General features: G+C 37.0%; 1 protein-coding gene across 1 annotated transcript in view; it reads right to left on the bottom strand.

Annotated features, from left to right (window-relative positions):
- Nucleotides 1–4709: 4709 nt before the first annotated feature.
- Arp1 (Actin-related protein 1) overlaps nucleotides 4710–15567 on the bottom strand; it is a 47234-nt gene continuing 36376 nt past the window's right edge. Inside the window, exons 7-9 of the mRNA XM_068392529.1 lie at nucleotides 12932–13106; nucleotides 12344–12580; nucleotides 4710–6698 (exon numbers count right to left, since the gene is read on the bottom strand). Of these exons, the coding sequence (XP_068248630.1) occupies nucleotides 6555–6698; nucleotides 12344–12580; nucleotides 12932–13106 (556 nt within the window). The 3' untranslated portion in view covers nucleotides 4710–6554. The remainder of the gene's footprint in view (nucleotides 6699–12343; nucleotides 12581–12931; nucleotides 13107–15567) is intronic.

The raw sequence follows: 15567 nt of genomic DNA, 5'->3' as shown, positions 1-15567 counted from the left end.
GTAGTGGTTACGAACTCAAAAGGAAGGGAGAAATTAGGTAACTTGCAACCTGTAAGCCATCGGTTTACATGGACGATTTGAATATTCCAGCGCAAATTTAGATTATTAAATTTGTATCATGAGGCCTGGGAAGCTTTTCATGACCCCTGTGCAACTGAGCAGTTGCAATTAAAAGTTAGAAGGAAGAGGGAATGGAAGTAAAAGAAGGCTAAGAAGTGAGTGCAGCTCGGCAATGAATGAATGAATTAATTGAAGTTCTCTGGCATCCTGACATGCTCGGCAATGAAGGGATACTACAAATTCCTTTAATTGTATTATTAAATTTGTGTCATAGGGTTTGGGAGGCCATTCAGCACCCATAGCAACTAGGGGATACACTGCAGTCAAGTTTATAGGTTGAACACCAAGATGAGAGAAAGTTAGCGTGAACCGAGGTACAGTACTGCATAAAGTTCTAAAAACCCAGTGCAGCTATGGGCTGAAAGGATGCTGTTGTTATCATTACATCATTATCATTATTATTACAAGCTAAGCCATAACCATAGTTGGAAAAGCAAGATGCTATAAGCCCAAGTGCTCCAACAGGGTAAAATAGCCCAGTGAGCAAAGGAAATAAACAAACTACAAGAGAAGTAATAAACAATCAAAATAAGATGTTTTATGAACAGTAACAACATTAACATATCTTGCATAAAAACTATAAAAACTTAAAAACTTAAGAGAACTAAGAAAGAATAGTGTGCCTGAGTGTACCCTCAAGCAAAATAATTCTACCCCCAAGACAGTGGAAGACCAAGGTACAGAGGTTGACACTACCAAAGACTATAGAATAATGGTTTGATTTTATTGTGTCCTCATAGCAGAGTTGCTTACCATTGCTAAAGTCTCTTTTCTACCCATACCAAAAGGAAAGTAGCCACTGAACAATTATATTGCAGTAGTTACCCCCTGGAGTGAAGAATGGTTTGGTAATCTCAGTGTTGTCAGGTGTATGAGAGGAGAATGTGTTAAGAATAGGCCAGACTATTTGGTGTAAGTGTAGGCCAAGACAAAACGAGCCATAACCAGAGAGGGGTCCAATATAGTACAGACAAAGAACCAAGTAACTCTAGCAGTACTGTAGTGCAGTATCTCAACGGGTGGTTGGTGCCCTGGCCAACCTACTACTGACCTCTTAGGTTATGCCTACACTACACGATGTGAAGTGTACTGGCAGCACTAACCTTCTACTTTGGAAAAAGGCCTTCTAGTAATACCTACAGTGAACTACACGAGGTACACTGATAACACTAACTAGCCGCAAAGGGAGTACACATTCTGAGTCTGTTGTGAATAGCTTTCAAATACATATAGCATATTATGCAGAGCCACATACTTGACTTGCTTAGTCCAGAATACGTAGAACTGTTACTTTGCATAGTAACATTTAATGGATGGACGGATTTATAGATTTCGACGATGTGGCACAGCACAGGGTCTTGGGAGACCATTCAGAGCCAAAGTGCAATGTGGGACCATAAAGTACAGCTAGGTTGAGTTAAGAAGTCCGGAACAGAGTTAAGTAAAAAGCTAAACATTGAGCGGAATCAGAGGTCAAAAGAGTACGACAAAGAACCTGAAGTACATACAGTAATGCAGACAATGCACTAACCACTTCTATATTATAGTAACATCAGGGTTTGTTTGTCAGTTTTCCATTAATGTGAATATTTCTTATTAGATTTAATGCATTTTTCAATTTATTTATTGGATTGGATTTATGGAATTTGGCTGTATAGCGTAGTGCTGGAGCCTGTGAAGCCATTCAGCAACCAAGTGCATTTAAACCCTACACTGCAAGGTAAAAGTTGAAGAGATTGGACCACAATATATTAGAAATGAAGTAAAAACAGAGCTAAAGTAGGATATAAAGCAATTGCAGCTGAGGGCCAAAGGAACATTGCAGACCTTCAAGTACTGTAATGCCTACAGGACAATACACCGCAAATTTTGCTCTTGCACGTAATTTCTGTAATGTGCTCTTTCCCGGTACGGTTGTGTCAAATGTTTAACCCTAGGAATCATGCTGTTGGGTTATTGGTTATTTGTATAGCTTCTAATTTTAACTTTCAAAATCTGAATTTTTTGTCTTTGTAACTTTGTGAAACAACAATGTTTGTCTTTACAGTATAATATTTTAAGGCTGTAGATTAAGCCAAAGTAACCATCGTATCTCTAACACCATATTTGAAATACTGGGCATGTCATACGTTTAAAGCAGTGTAAAATTTATATAGAAGCTATTTTTAATTCCATATGGTAATTGATGTATAATACTGCATTGACTTTAGAATCAGAATGGTGTTTCTCAGGCCACTTTCTTCAGGTAAAATATTTACTAATAAAACTTTTCCTCCATAAATACCCTCTCAAAGCATATGAAAATACGAGTCTGTTAACAAACTTTTACAAATACATAAAAAATATGAAAACCAATCATATAATATCTTCAATTTAGCTTTTCTCCCACTAGTTTCACAAATCTTTAGACAATACTTTGGCAATATTTACAAGTTTCCTTTCAACAAGGTCTTTTATGTAACAAAATAGATCAAGTGTAGATATTTTTCTCTATTTTGTTTTGGTTTGGGGTTAATTACAATGCTTGCTCTCAAGTACCAGGTTAATCTTATACATAACTTTTTTTCTACCTTCATTCCTCATAGACAGTGTTGAAATTATTGATATCTTTATTTGGCTGGTTACTCGATTAGATTAATGGATTTTGGCTAAATAGCACAGGTCATTGGGACTTACAACATTCAACACTAATGGGTTAAGAGATAAAAAGGAATAGGTACAGATTGATCTGGTCATTGCAGTTGTAGCACCATTATTTTCTGCATCTATTCCCTAAAAGTTTAAATGAGCAGTGACAGGTTTAAACATTCATATTACCTTCACACAATGTGTGAAAGATAATTAAAACTGTTGGACAAAAAAACTATCATAATTTTCAGGGGCTCATGAAAAATGTCTACAAAATTTACAAATATACCATTTCAAGATTCTGGTCTAACAACTTCAAAGTTATGTTGCTGCTGTGGCACCCTAGCAGTACCAGCTGAACTCAGTTGAGTCCCTTGTTAGGCTGGGAGGAACGTAGAGAGTAGAGGTCCCCTTTTTCGTTTTTGTTTCATTTGTTGATGTCGGCTACCCCCAAAATTGGGGGAAGTGCCTTGGTATATGTATGTATGTACCAAGATCTGTCTCAACCATTCATTTAATCTAATAATTGATAAGCAATGATAGGTCTGAAAGAGCCAATACATTTACTTTTCCTTTCATTTACTACTGAAAGTGGTAATACATACTAACCCCAACTACAGTCATTGACAGGAGCCCATGGAATTCACATCAAAGACGACAATTTAATGAAGTCCTCTCTCTCTCAAAAACATTTAGTATACTCGTCCCAAGTTCTTAACCAACTGAGGCACCTGCAGATGAACCACAACCGATTTTGCCAGACCGATCTCTCCTCTTCTTTTAATGTCTAAAAGGTAAGTCATCAATAACCTTCATATAGTCATTTACCTCTATTAGTTTTATCTGAAATATAATCCAAGTTACTTAAAACAGACTCTATGACCAAATGCGGAATTACCAAGACAGGAAGACTACTGCAACACAATGAAAGGAAACTTCAATGTTAAAAACAAAAAGCCTTAAACAAGCTAAATACCCTACAATCACAAGACTACAAAGTATCCTGTGTGTTACAGCGGAGAACAGTCTCTCCGTTTTGCTCCTGACAAAAATTCAACAATTAGGTTTTCATTAGGTCAATTAATCAATTATCCAAGAGTTCATTTACATAATATAAAAGATAGGTAACCATTTCCCAAATAATTACTATTATCAGTCCATTTAACTTGATCACCAAGCTTAATTACTTAGCTCACATAGGATTGACCTGTGGGATTTGTCATCTTTGATGAAGTTTCTACTCTATCTAAAATAAAAAAAAATAAAAAAATTTAAATTTATAATTGGAAAGTTGAAAATAAGGATCCTGACAAAATTTCTTTACTTAACTACTATTTCTAACAAAATTAACTGTTTACAAGTTTCAGCAACTGAATATAAAATGTTTTGTCCTAAGATTACCCTCTGTTTTATCCGCCTTCATTTACTTGTTGGATACATTAAAGAAATATTCACAAACTTATCCTAACCCACAACTAAGAAACATACAATACAGTTTCTCAAGCGAACCTAGGAACTGAACTGGATACCTACTGATATCACAATCCCAAACTAATAGCATGCATTTTACTCGGGGCAATGTTTGCAAAAAAGGGTTCTGTACTATACGAAATCTAATGCAATTTCAAATCTACTTTACTTCAACTAAAAGTTCTACCACTATTCAGTTTGGGGACAACTATCGGAAAGAGGTTTGACGTGTCCTGAAGTAGGAAAGAGAAGTCTGAATATATCAAACTGGTAAGGGAAATTACGATGGAATATAAACATGGATATACATATGGAAACCTGGGATTCACTACAGTACAATAAAAGCAATAATGCGATGAGGAACCAACTGCGCTGAAATGTCAAGTATAGGTATATGCCAACTACAATACTCGGTAACATCGCCATTTTAATATATTAAGCCTGTACAGTATTAAACAAGATTCTGCACTAAAGGGAAATTAAACACTTAATGATTATCGACTTCATTAGATACAAAATAATCTTAATGTAAATATTGGAAATGTTCACTTTACCATAGTTTCAGCAACAAGAAGCTCATCAACCAAAACATGACACACATGCCATTGCCAAAAGAAATTGTGCTTTTAAAAAAGTCCAAAAAGTGATAAACTTGTTTGCTGCACTATGATTACTTTCAATCATTAGATCAATTTCTCTCCAACCTACTATATTCATCAAGTGTCATTTGGTTTAAACCCTGCCATGCAGAAAACACAGTATAAAAACCTAATTCTAAAAATAGAAAAAATTTCTAAAGCAAAAAGATTTTAAAGAGGTACTGAGTAAGCCAGGATTATTTGAAACGGAAACAATTATCATGAACTGCCAATAAATATGGGTTATAAAACTGCAAAAGAACTAGTTATAAAAAATCCTTGTAAGCTCCCTTCATATATCGGTGAAAAATTACATCTGCATTCAATTCACTCTCTTTGGAAAATTATGATCTACTCTAATCTAATGCCAATAAAGACTGTGTCAACAGTGAAGTAAAGAATCATACAAGTAGTTAGTTTCCTTTCATTATCCAATCAAGACAATTTCCCATAAACTGTAATAACTTTTTCATGTAAACATCAAGTCGGGTGAAAATTCTACGCTACTTTAAAAATTTTGCTACTATAACCTAGGCACTTCCACATCGTTAGACAAGACCAGTCGTAACACTTAAAAAGAGAGTGCATCGATGATACACAAGAAAAAGAAAGCAGTTACACATATGGTAATTGTTTTGCTAACATATAAGGCATGAGAAATACAGCACTTGTTTACATTTAGCAATCAAAACAGCAATATTAAACTCCACAAGGTAAAAATTTGCTTTGGTTTGAAAATGAAAAAAAAATCAAATCTTGTTATCAAGGCACAAGAAGCAATAGAAAAACATAAAACCACTATAAATAAACCATTAAGACCCAAGTAGCTACCAACAATGCATACTGTAAGGACTACACTTGACACAGTATGTAATGCCAAAGAGGAATGCATTTGTGTCACCTAAACAACGATTGCAATAGCCCTGTTATTCCAGGGACAAAGTGTTATCAAATTCTGGTCAAAATAACTACCAAATGGTCTTAATTTTGTGAATATCATGAGTAGAAAATAAATAAATACACCTGAAGATGTTTTTGTATTTACAACACACGATATGTGAGGACATATTTGCATTGTATTTAACTAAGTACAATTTGTTTTTACATACGGTATAGTTAAAGCTTAGATTTACCAAAACACAGGGACTGCCCAAGAGTAAATCCCCATAAATGAAGAAATAGGGTGCACCTTTCATATGATAAGAATATGATACAGCTGTCCCACATTAAAGCGCCAGTCACCAGCGCTGATAGGATGCCCATAAATAATAGTACAAATACTATGTGACATAAAGCTGCACATCATTACCAGACCAAGCAATGAAATCTAATGTATTAGATTACCAAAAAGAAAAAAAATTAATGAAAAACATTCTTTTTATACTACATTTATTTTTTTCACTTTTAGTGTCCTTAGTAAAAGAATTCATAAACTATAAGGCAGTGTTACATATTTACAACCACCATTTAATTTGAAAATGTAATTTCTTATGCTGAATATATGCCTATAATATAGTTCACTCGAACCAATTTGCAAAATCACAAATTGCCTTCTTCAGCGTTTTACTAAGTTCTCCAAAACTTATGAAAATAGCCATCATAAAATTTTCCTAGAATTTAGTTAACCATAATAAACAATATAAACAGATAATATTCTTATCATAACATTACTCTATAAGCTACTGTAGTACAATATAATTAGAAAGTTTTCCGATGCACAGCCCTAGCACCTTCTTCCTCATATTCCCGTTTGCTTATCCACATCCGCTTAAAGGTGTCTAACGAGGCAAGGATGGACCCTCCAATCCACGTGGAATACAATCGCTCTGCGGGAGCTGATATCTGTAAAAAGAGGTTAGTTCAGCATGAAAAGAAAAACAGCAAGGTTGTTGAACTTTTACTTATATATTTGGGGAATCTGGAATGATCTATCACCAAACACTTTCACTAACATAACAAATATCTTTGGGTGACAAACTAGACTGTATTAGATTATTTCCATATTAGACTTGAGTAATTTTTACTTTTGGAAATTACAAATGAAGTATTTCCCTGATGTGATATATTCTTTAATGGGTATGAGGTATTCTCACATTTCCAATTAAACATAGATAGCAAATTTTAAAAGCTTTCTTCAGAGGCTGCTAAATCATTAAAGAGGTAATTGCTAATGATCGATGGTGTGAAGGGCGAGCCCAGCCTACTCTGCCGGTCACTTAACCTGTTAAGCGTCACCCACGTGATAAACCGTTCACCGCGATCTACTCGGTACCGCCTTCAACTGCATATTCCGTTCATGACTTTAATTGCCTTTTTCAAGCAGTCAGTCTCGTGATATTACGTTTACTCGTATAGTAAGTATAGGATCACCACTTGGCAACACTCTCAGCATATGGGGGCTGTAAATAGAAAATTATATGATGTCTGGCAACTATTTTTCTGAAGGTAGCTTGGTGTTAGAAAACTGGTTCCCTATCAGTGCGATTCGGGCGTTCATGCGGAAGTGCTTGTTTGTTGTTCATTTTGTAATGAACGGTCTAAAGAGGAAGGTTATGTCTTTAGATGAAATAAATGATATTCTTGTTGAGGAATTTGATAATGATAACCTGTTTGATAATGAGAGCACTAGTTCTGAATCCTCCAGTGATGAGTATATTGAAGAAACAAAGTTTTCTTTCGATGCCGAAAGCGAAAATGACTTCTCATTACCAAATGATTGGACAACGAGATTTCACAAAACTATATAGGAAAGGAAACGCCGAGAGAGAGAGAGAGAGAGAGAGAGAGAGAGAGAGAGAGAGAGAGAGAGAGAGAGAGAGAGAGAGAATAAAGTGGATAAATAATGTACAAATGTATGACGAACATATTTGTAAACTATACAGGAAATGATATGAGAGAGAGAGAGAGAGGAGAGAGAGAGAGAGAAGAGAGAGAGAGAGAGAGAGAGAGAGAGAGAGAGAGAGAGAGAGAGAGACTTATCCCTTTGCTTATGTTGCTTATCCAGGCGTAAGATTTACGATTGAAGATAAAAAGAACCCATTAGAATATTCAGTATTATGTAGCCATTTGAAATGAAATAATAGTAGTATTATTTGTTTTTTTACTCTACCATGTAATTAAGATCCCTACGTTTAACTATAAATACGAATTATAAGCATAAAGAAATAATATTAACTTTGAAAAATTATCATTAGTGAAATGACGGCTCAGGGCAAAAAAAGCGTGACGGTACGTTAGCGGCAACCTGGTCTAGGGGGGACGCTTAACAGGTTAATAGCCACTTTTGTCCTCAGGATTAGACAGGAGTGGTTGAAATGGGAAATGTAACTTAAACAGCTCAAATTTTAATAACTAGGAAAAGTACAAATTGCTTTAAATTTTGCTTATTTGTTCCTACACGTGTATAAATCTTTCGTCCCTTAAAATAGGGAGACTTACTCACTGGCAGGTCCTTTTCTTTCCTGGACATGTCACCCTTCCTGGTCCCATATTGGAGCTAAGATGGTTACTCCAACAACCTCCTAACAGCTAATCAAAGGGATAAAGAAGCTGTAGGAGCCAGTATTGGCTTCTAAGGAAGCCAGTAAAAGGACATTGAAAACCTACCTTCCTAACGGAGATAAAGTCAGTATTATTAAACCTGCCACATCAAGAGAAATGTTTGGTAAGACACCAAACCATCTTCCCACATGCTAAGAGGATGGAGAAGTTGCTTCTTGGCAGATGATGTCTGCAAGAAAGGGTCTACTTCGTGTAACTCATCGGAGTCCGACTTCCAACCCGCGTGTAACGGTTATGGCTACTACATCCCTGTAAGATGGTAACAAGGACGTAGTAGAAGAGCCATTCATTCTACCTTTCATCAAAACTTATACCCAACACATTACTTAGCCAAAATGTAAACTAGGTCCAGTGATGGAACAGTTACACAAATATTGAGCAGCCACCTCACAACCCAAGGAAAAGGGTCATAGGAGCTGAGCAATGTCCATACAGTACAGAGACAAAGGTGATCCAAAACTTCAACTCTAAATACACTGATGGGTAAACTGGGAGGCTACTGCCAAGGCTAGGCTTGCTAGTTCTTCCTTGAGATAACAGAGGTACACACTGACTCCAGTAATCACATTTGCAAGCAAGCAGCCTCACAAAGCCAGAAGGAAAGATGTTTACTGTACACACTTCCTTTTTATTTTTGTTGGGGCAAATGAGAATGCTGTGATACCAGAAATGAGAATGCTGTGATACCAGGACTCTTTGTGCCCACTTACAAGTAGAGATAGGATTGAGAAGGTCCTAAACTAGTATTAGAGACAATAGTACAGGGTCTTTATCAAACAGGCTATGAAGCAATGAAGGCTACAGAACTCCGATCCCTCAAACATTTGCCATCATGAAAGCCCTAAAACTCTCCTACTTCCTTGACAATAAAGATCTCTATGATGCCCTAATCGGGTTAGCAAGAGACGTGTGTATAAGTGCCTTGAGAATGAGAACCATCTTATTACAGGACCTAGTGCCACGATAGGCAAGACTACTTGAAGCTCCCTTCGAGATGAACTGATCCTAGAGGAGGGATTCAAACACCTCCAAGGAGCTGCCTCTTCTCCAATTCGCTTGCTAAAGCAGAGAATAAACATTATGATGATGCCTACCTCAGGGTAGGAGGAGGCATGTATGCCCATGCCCTCAGGTTCAGGACCATACCACCTCAAGAACCAAGTCCCAGGGTAGGCAAGACTGATCAAAGCTTCCTTCAAGCATAGACCATTCCCTCAAAGAACGATCCAAACTCTACCGAGGAGCTTCTTCGGCAGAGGCTGGCTAGGAAGTACATGAGCTCCGGCAAAAGTGCTCTGGCAGGGTATACTCGTTCTCTACGACCCCATCGCAGTTTCTCTCTTGGGACCTAACTGATAGCTGGCAATCAACTTGGGGCCACCCCAGTGTTCCATGGAATGGACCAAGAAGGTGGACGAACATGTTCCACTCTACCTGGACTGTGAGTACTTGATCCCTGGAAGGAATGTTATTTGCTGTTAGTGACAGAATTTGGAAGGGTGTGTGAGAGAAGGAAGTTGAGAGTTATGTGGGTAAGAGTAAGGTTATGAGATGTACGAGAAGGGAAGGTGGTGCAAGGTTGAATATCATGTTGAATGGAGAGTTACTTGAGGAGGTGGATCAGTTTAAGTACTTGGGGTCTGTTGTTGCAGCAAATGGTGGAGTGGAAGCAGATGTACGTCAGAGTGAATGAAGGTTGCAAATTGTTGGGGGCAGTTAAGGGAGTAGTAAAAAATAGAGGGTTGGGCATGAATGTAAAGAGAGTTCTATATGAGAAAGTGATTGTACCAACAGTGATGTATGGATCGGAGTTGTGGGGAATGAAAGTGATGGAGAGACAGAAATTGAATGTGTTTGAGATGAAGTGTCTAAGGAGTATGGCTGGTGTATCTCGAGTAGATAGGGTTAGGAACGAAGTGGTGAGAGTGAGAACGGGTGTAAGAAATGAGTTAGCGGCTAGAGTGGATATGAATGTGTTCAGGTGGTATGGCCATGTTGAGAGAATGGAAAATGGTTGTCTGCTAAAGAAGGTGATGAATGCAAGAGTTGATGGGAGAAGTACAAGAGGAAGGCCAAGGTTTGGGTGGATGGATGGTGAAAAAAAAATTCTGGGTGATAGGAGGATAAATGTGAGAGAGGCAAGAGAGCGTGCTAGAAATAGGAATGAATGGCGAGCGATTGTGACGCAGTTCCGGTAGGCCCTGCTGCTTCCTCTGGTGCCTTAGATGACCGTGGAGGTAGCAGCAGTAGTGGATTCAGCATTATAAAGCTTCATCTGTGGTGGATAATGTGGGAGGGTGGGCTGTGGCACCCTAGCAGTACCAGCTGAACTCGGTTGAGTCCCTGGTTAGGCTGAAGGAACGTAGAGAGTAGAGGTCCCCTTTTTTGTTTTGTTTCATTTGTTGATGTCGGCTACCCCCAAAAATTGGGGGAAGTGCCTTTGGTATATGTATGTATGTATGTATGTCAGAAGTATCTGCCATGAGCTCAAGGTCCGGTTGATCGAGTCCTGTGGAAACGGTCACTGGGAGAACTCAGTCACTCCCTCTTGGAAGAGGAGGAGGGTCTATGGTGGTGGTGATTGGTCATGTGGGGAGGCTTAGTTGCAAATGGTACCACAGCATAAGCAGTCACACCTGGCTGACAATCCACTTGATGGACCCCGAAGGAATCAGTCAGTGAGTGAGCTCTATTACTCCTCCTTGATAGAGGAAGGCAGATCTTTAAGGGAAAGGATGCAACTACTATTTCATAGCAGATGGAGTCAGTATTGGGGTGCAAGCCAGGACCATTCACATGCATCCAATCAAAAGAGAACACCATAATATTGGACTCAAAACCGTTAGACTAAACCTGAAAGTGCCGGTTGAAGGATGAGAGGCTTTACCCCCTCCGAAAAGAGAGAATTGCTTCCTAAGGGCTATGTGCTCCTCTTATGTCTAAAAATTGAATGATGAAGGTAGGAGGAATGCTCACCCTCACCTGGCCTATGGATCCCCTTGACCAAACCCTAAGGAAACAGTCCGCAGGTGAGATCTATCAGTCAAGCACACTCTAAGAAGTCCCAAGGAATTTTTTTGCAAGAAGCCATCTCCCATCTCCTGCTGCTGCTTCTTTCTGAAAAGTAGTGTCTAAAGAAGAGAATAGGTAAGGAAAGGAGGAAATGGTTGAGGAGAAAGAAGAGCACACAAACTCGCTCTTCTCCAACTGTTCTTTTTTACTACCACAAGTGGTTCACCGGTTCCAACTGATAAGGAACGTTATCTCTAAGAATTTGTTGATATGAGTACAGTAAGCCCTTGGCTTTCGAAGGTGTTCTGTTCCAGGAACCACCATGAAAGCTGAAAAACTGCTAAGTAGAAACAATAAATCTACAGTATATTTCTTTTTCATTATTCCTATAATTTTTCATATTTGCTTTATTATATTTATAAATCTAAGCTTTTATAAACCTTCCCACTACTAATAAAACTCATAATACAGTATAATCTTAAGAACTCTTTAAGCTAAAACTTACTTTCAGTGTACACATATCCTTACATATACGTAAAAGGAAAAAAACTGAAATCGGAACACTCGCCAGTGAAGATATGTAATCTTGATTAATGATGATGATAAACATGAATGATTAGCTGTGCAGTACTGAATGATGTAGATGATAACAATGAGATAGATGTATGTATATTAATAATTTAACAAAATTATGACCCTCAGTACAATATCTAAATATTGTGGCATCCATATTAGTGGTCATGTTGAATATCTCCAAACTCAATGATGCCATGTTCAAGATCTAAAATTAGCACCTTCTAAATGGAGCAAATCAGTCAAATAACATTAGGAAGACCATGCAACAAGCTCTAGGCAGCACCTAGTCTAAGAACCATGTATATCTTCTATTCATCAAAGCTAAGTTTTAATCTTACCCTTATCTTGATTTCTTTTGGTGACGATTTCTTGAGCTCAGACAACAACCGATCGCCGAAACCCTTGAATAACGTAGAGCCTCCAGATATGACAATATTTTGAAATAGAAGTTTCCTAAGGTCCATATCAGATTTGTGAATTGCATATAGTAAAACTTCATGGATTCCATGACTTTCATCACCAATTAGGTCAGGTCTGAAAAGAACCTCAGGTGCTCGGAATCTTGCTTGACCAATCTGAAAGAACACACACACTAATATTTAAAGAGAAACAGCTCTTACAAGGATCTATGCATACTGTGATATACTCTACTGTATACTGATATAACAAATGATGGGATGTTATATTTGATAAAATGATATTTTCCCAATTGCAACTCATCTCAATAAAATACATACATATGAAAGATTATCATGATTAAGCACCACATGGAAGGGAATGCACAGATTAATATAATTACAAATAAGATGAATAATAAACTCCACCATTTATCAAAACCTGAAGCTAACTTTCATGTTTTACAGTCTGTTTGAAAGTACCCAGCATTTTGCAAAGATACTGTTAAAGATAAACTCATGAAGTCCCACCTCTACTGATGATCCATCAGGTAAACTGTAAGATAATCTTTCTGTGTCAACACTTTCTTCTCGTTGTGGATTTGTTGCTAGGTAGCATATGCGTTCTTTTATAGTTTTCACAACCTCAAATTCTGCAGTCGTATACAAACTAAGTCCTTCCTTTCTCAAAAGCAGCTTTAGATAACTGAAAAATAAATGAATAATTTACACATACAATACTACTGAATAGCTGATGATAGTCACCTTAAAACCTTTCAAGTTCAAGTATTGTACTGTATTCCTAATAAACAAAACTATCTTACCAATTACAAGAAAAAAAAAGTTCTTTATTACCAAAATAAACAATAAACAACATAGAAAGTGTTTAACGTTTGTTGCTGGGAATATTGTTTGCATCATCAATTTGCAAATTCATGGGAAAATTTGGAAGGAAATAACATTACAAACAAATACCTAAAACATCACTAGAGAAATTTTCAAAATATAACGCACACTAAACTTACAATACACTGCTTTTATACATTGATAAAGAAATTGCCTATGCTGCCGTTGCAACTCTTCTCTTACAGACTTTGTGTTTATGCATCCATGTTTTTGCTAATTACTAGCAACAATTAAAAAGAAAATCAAATACCATAATATTATTAGTTACTTAAAATAGCCATAGCCATTCAGAAAAATCTGCAAAACTAATATCAAATCCAGCAAAACCACTCCAAGTGACTACTCTATAATAGGATTTAATTTTCTTGTGAGAAGGACAGAACTGCTTGGGTATCTATATGTATTACCTTACCATGACAAATGCCTTGCATCTCGATGCTATCCTGAATCTTACTATACAAAACCATGGCTTCATTAAACCAAAAAGTATCCATCTTTCAGTGAACTCTGATAAGAATAAGAACTGAAGTTTATTATCTGTATATGCTATTTTTACTAACCACCTCCTAATCCTCTTTCTCTCTCTCTCTTAATTATGATTTAAGAAAAAAAACTTTAACAATGTAAAAACAAAATTACATATAAAGTATCTTATTTCAGCAGCTAATTTTTACAACCTTACTGTTCTTATAATAAAATCAGCTACTGAAATGGAAAATTTATTTTTGTCACAACAACCTTTACAGTGCTCTTTATTGATATATAATTAGGAATCATTATAAGAAAGTCACCAAGATATAAAAACAGAAATAAAAAAAAAATATATATTTTTTTCCTAGCAATACAAACCTCAGTCATTTATATGGGTCATTCTTAGTCTAATTTTCTCTATGACCAGACAATCAAAGAAAAAGGTTTGCTTGCATCATTTGTATAGTTGCTAACCAACCAATGGGCATGCAGTGTAAGAGGCCTGCACATGACGCTATCCACTCTCTCCCAGTCAGAGACTTGTAGGGCAGTTGAGGCGGGATCTTTGATAAATGACTCAGGTTAGTATAGCTAATAAAAATACAAATAGCTTTTTTAAAATTTGTACAGTAGTTTAATCCTACGCAGATACAAACTTCAGTCATTTATAAGGCAGTCTTCCTTAGGAGGGGACGGCGTCTATGACCTTAGATGTCAAGATGCCTGAAAACTTTAAATCAATCAATCCTTAGGAGGGGGGAAGTCTCCAGTAAGAGGTATGCCCTTCCTCTCTAACAGATACAAGTACTATTCAATAATAGCAAATGATCAAAAGTGAATAATCTTAGAACTGTGTTACCGGTTCGTAAAGAGGCAAAAGGATATGATTCTTTGCCAGGGGGTGAAGTATTATTAACAAGTGTTACATAAAAATATATCTACAATATACAGCTAGCCCTCGATTTTCGCGAGGGCTAGGTTACAGAGACAGGGACGATAAAGGAAAAATCGTAAAAGCAGGTTACCCTAGGGTGGGATAACTCCTAATCTAACCTAACTACTCACTGCCATTGCCCATGGTCGGATAATTAACACGCTAATATTGTTTTTACTTTGTTTCTATCACAGTATAGTTGTTCCAATCTAGTAATACTGTATAAAACTTGCTCATACTGTACTGTAGTGTATAATACTGTAATATACTACTATCACTACAGTAAAGCTTAACTGTCCTGTATGTGTTCTCTGTTCTCGTTTGGACGAGTTGACTCACTGCAAACGTAACCTACATTTACAATAAACAACATTACAGTGGAACCTCTACACACGAACGTATCTACATCCGAATTTTCCAAAATCCGAAGTAAAATTCGAGCAAATTTTTGACTCTACACCCGAATTTTATTTCGACACACGGAGTAAACATTACGCCATTGAGCGTCGAGTGCTCAGTTCTCTATTCTTGTGTGGATCGTGTGGTTGTCCTCTGTTTGGTCTGTTATTAACAGTGCTTATTTTCTTCCTTTTCTCACATTTCCTTTTTGATTTTACCTATAATCATGGTGCCTAAGAAGCTAAGTTTCAGTACAGAAAGAAAGCAATTCTTTCATTAGAATTGAAGCAAGGAATTATAGAAAAACATGAGAGCAGTGTGCATGTGAGTGATACTGTATGGCTAAACAATATGGCCGGAATAGGCCTATGATCTCGAGGATCATCAAGCTGAAGGCAGCCATTAAAGCAAATAACCATCGAAGGGGATCACCATTATTACAAGACATCGTAGCAAT

The sequence above is a fragment of the Palaemon carinicauda genome, chromosome 18 (genome assembly GCF_036898095.1).
Source record: "Palaemon carinicauda isolate YSFRI2023 chromosome 18, ASM3689809v2, whole genome shotgun sequence".
Lineage (NCBI taxonomy): Eukaryota > Metazoa > Arthropoda > Malacostraca > Decapoda > Palaemonidae > Palaemon > Palaemon carinicauda.
This window is presented reverse-complemented; position numbering and strand designations above follow the sequence as displayed.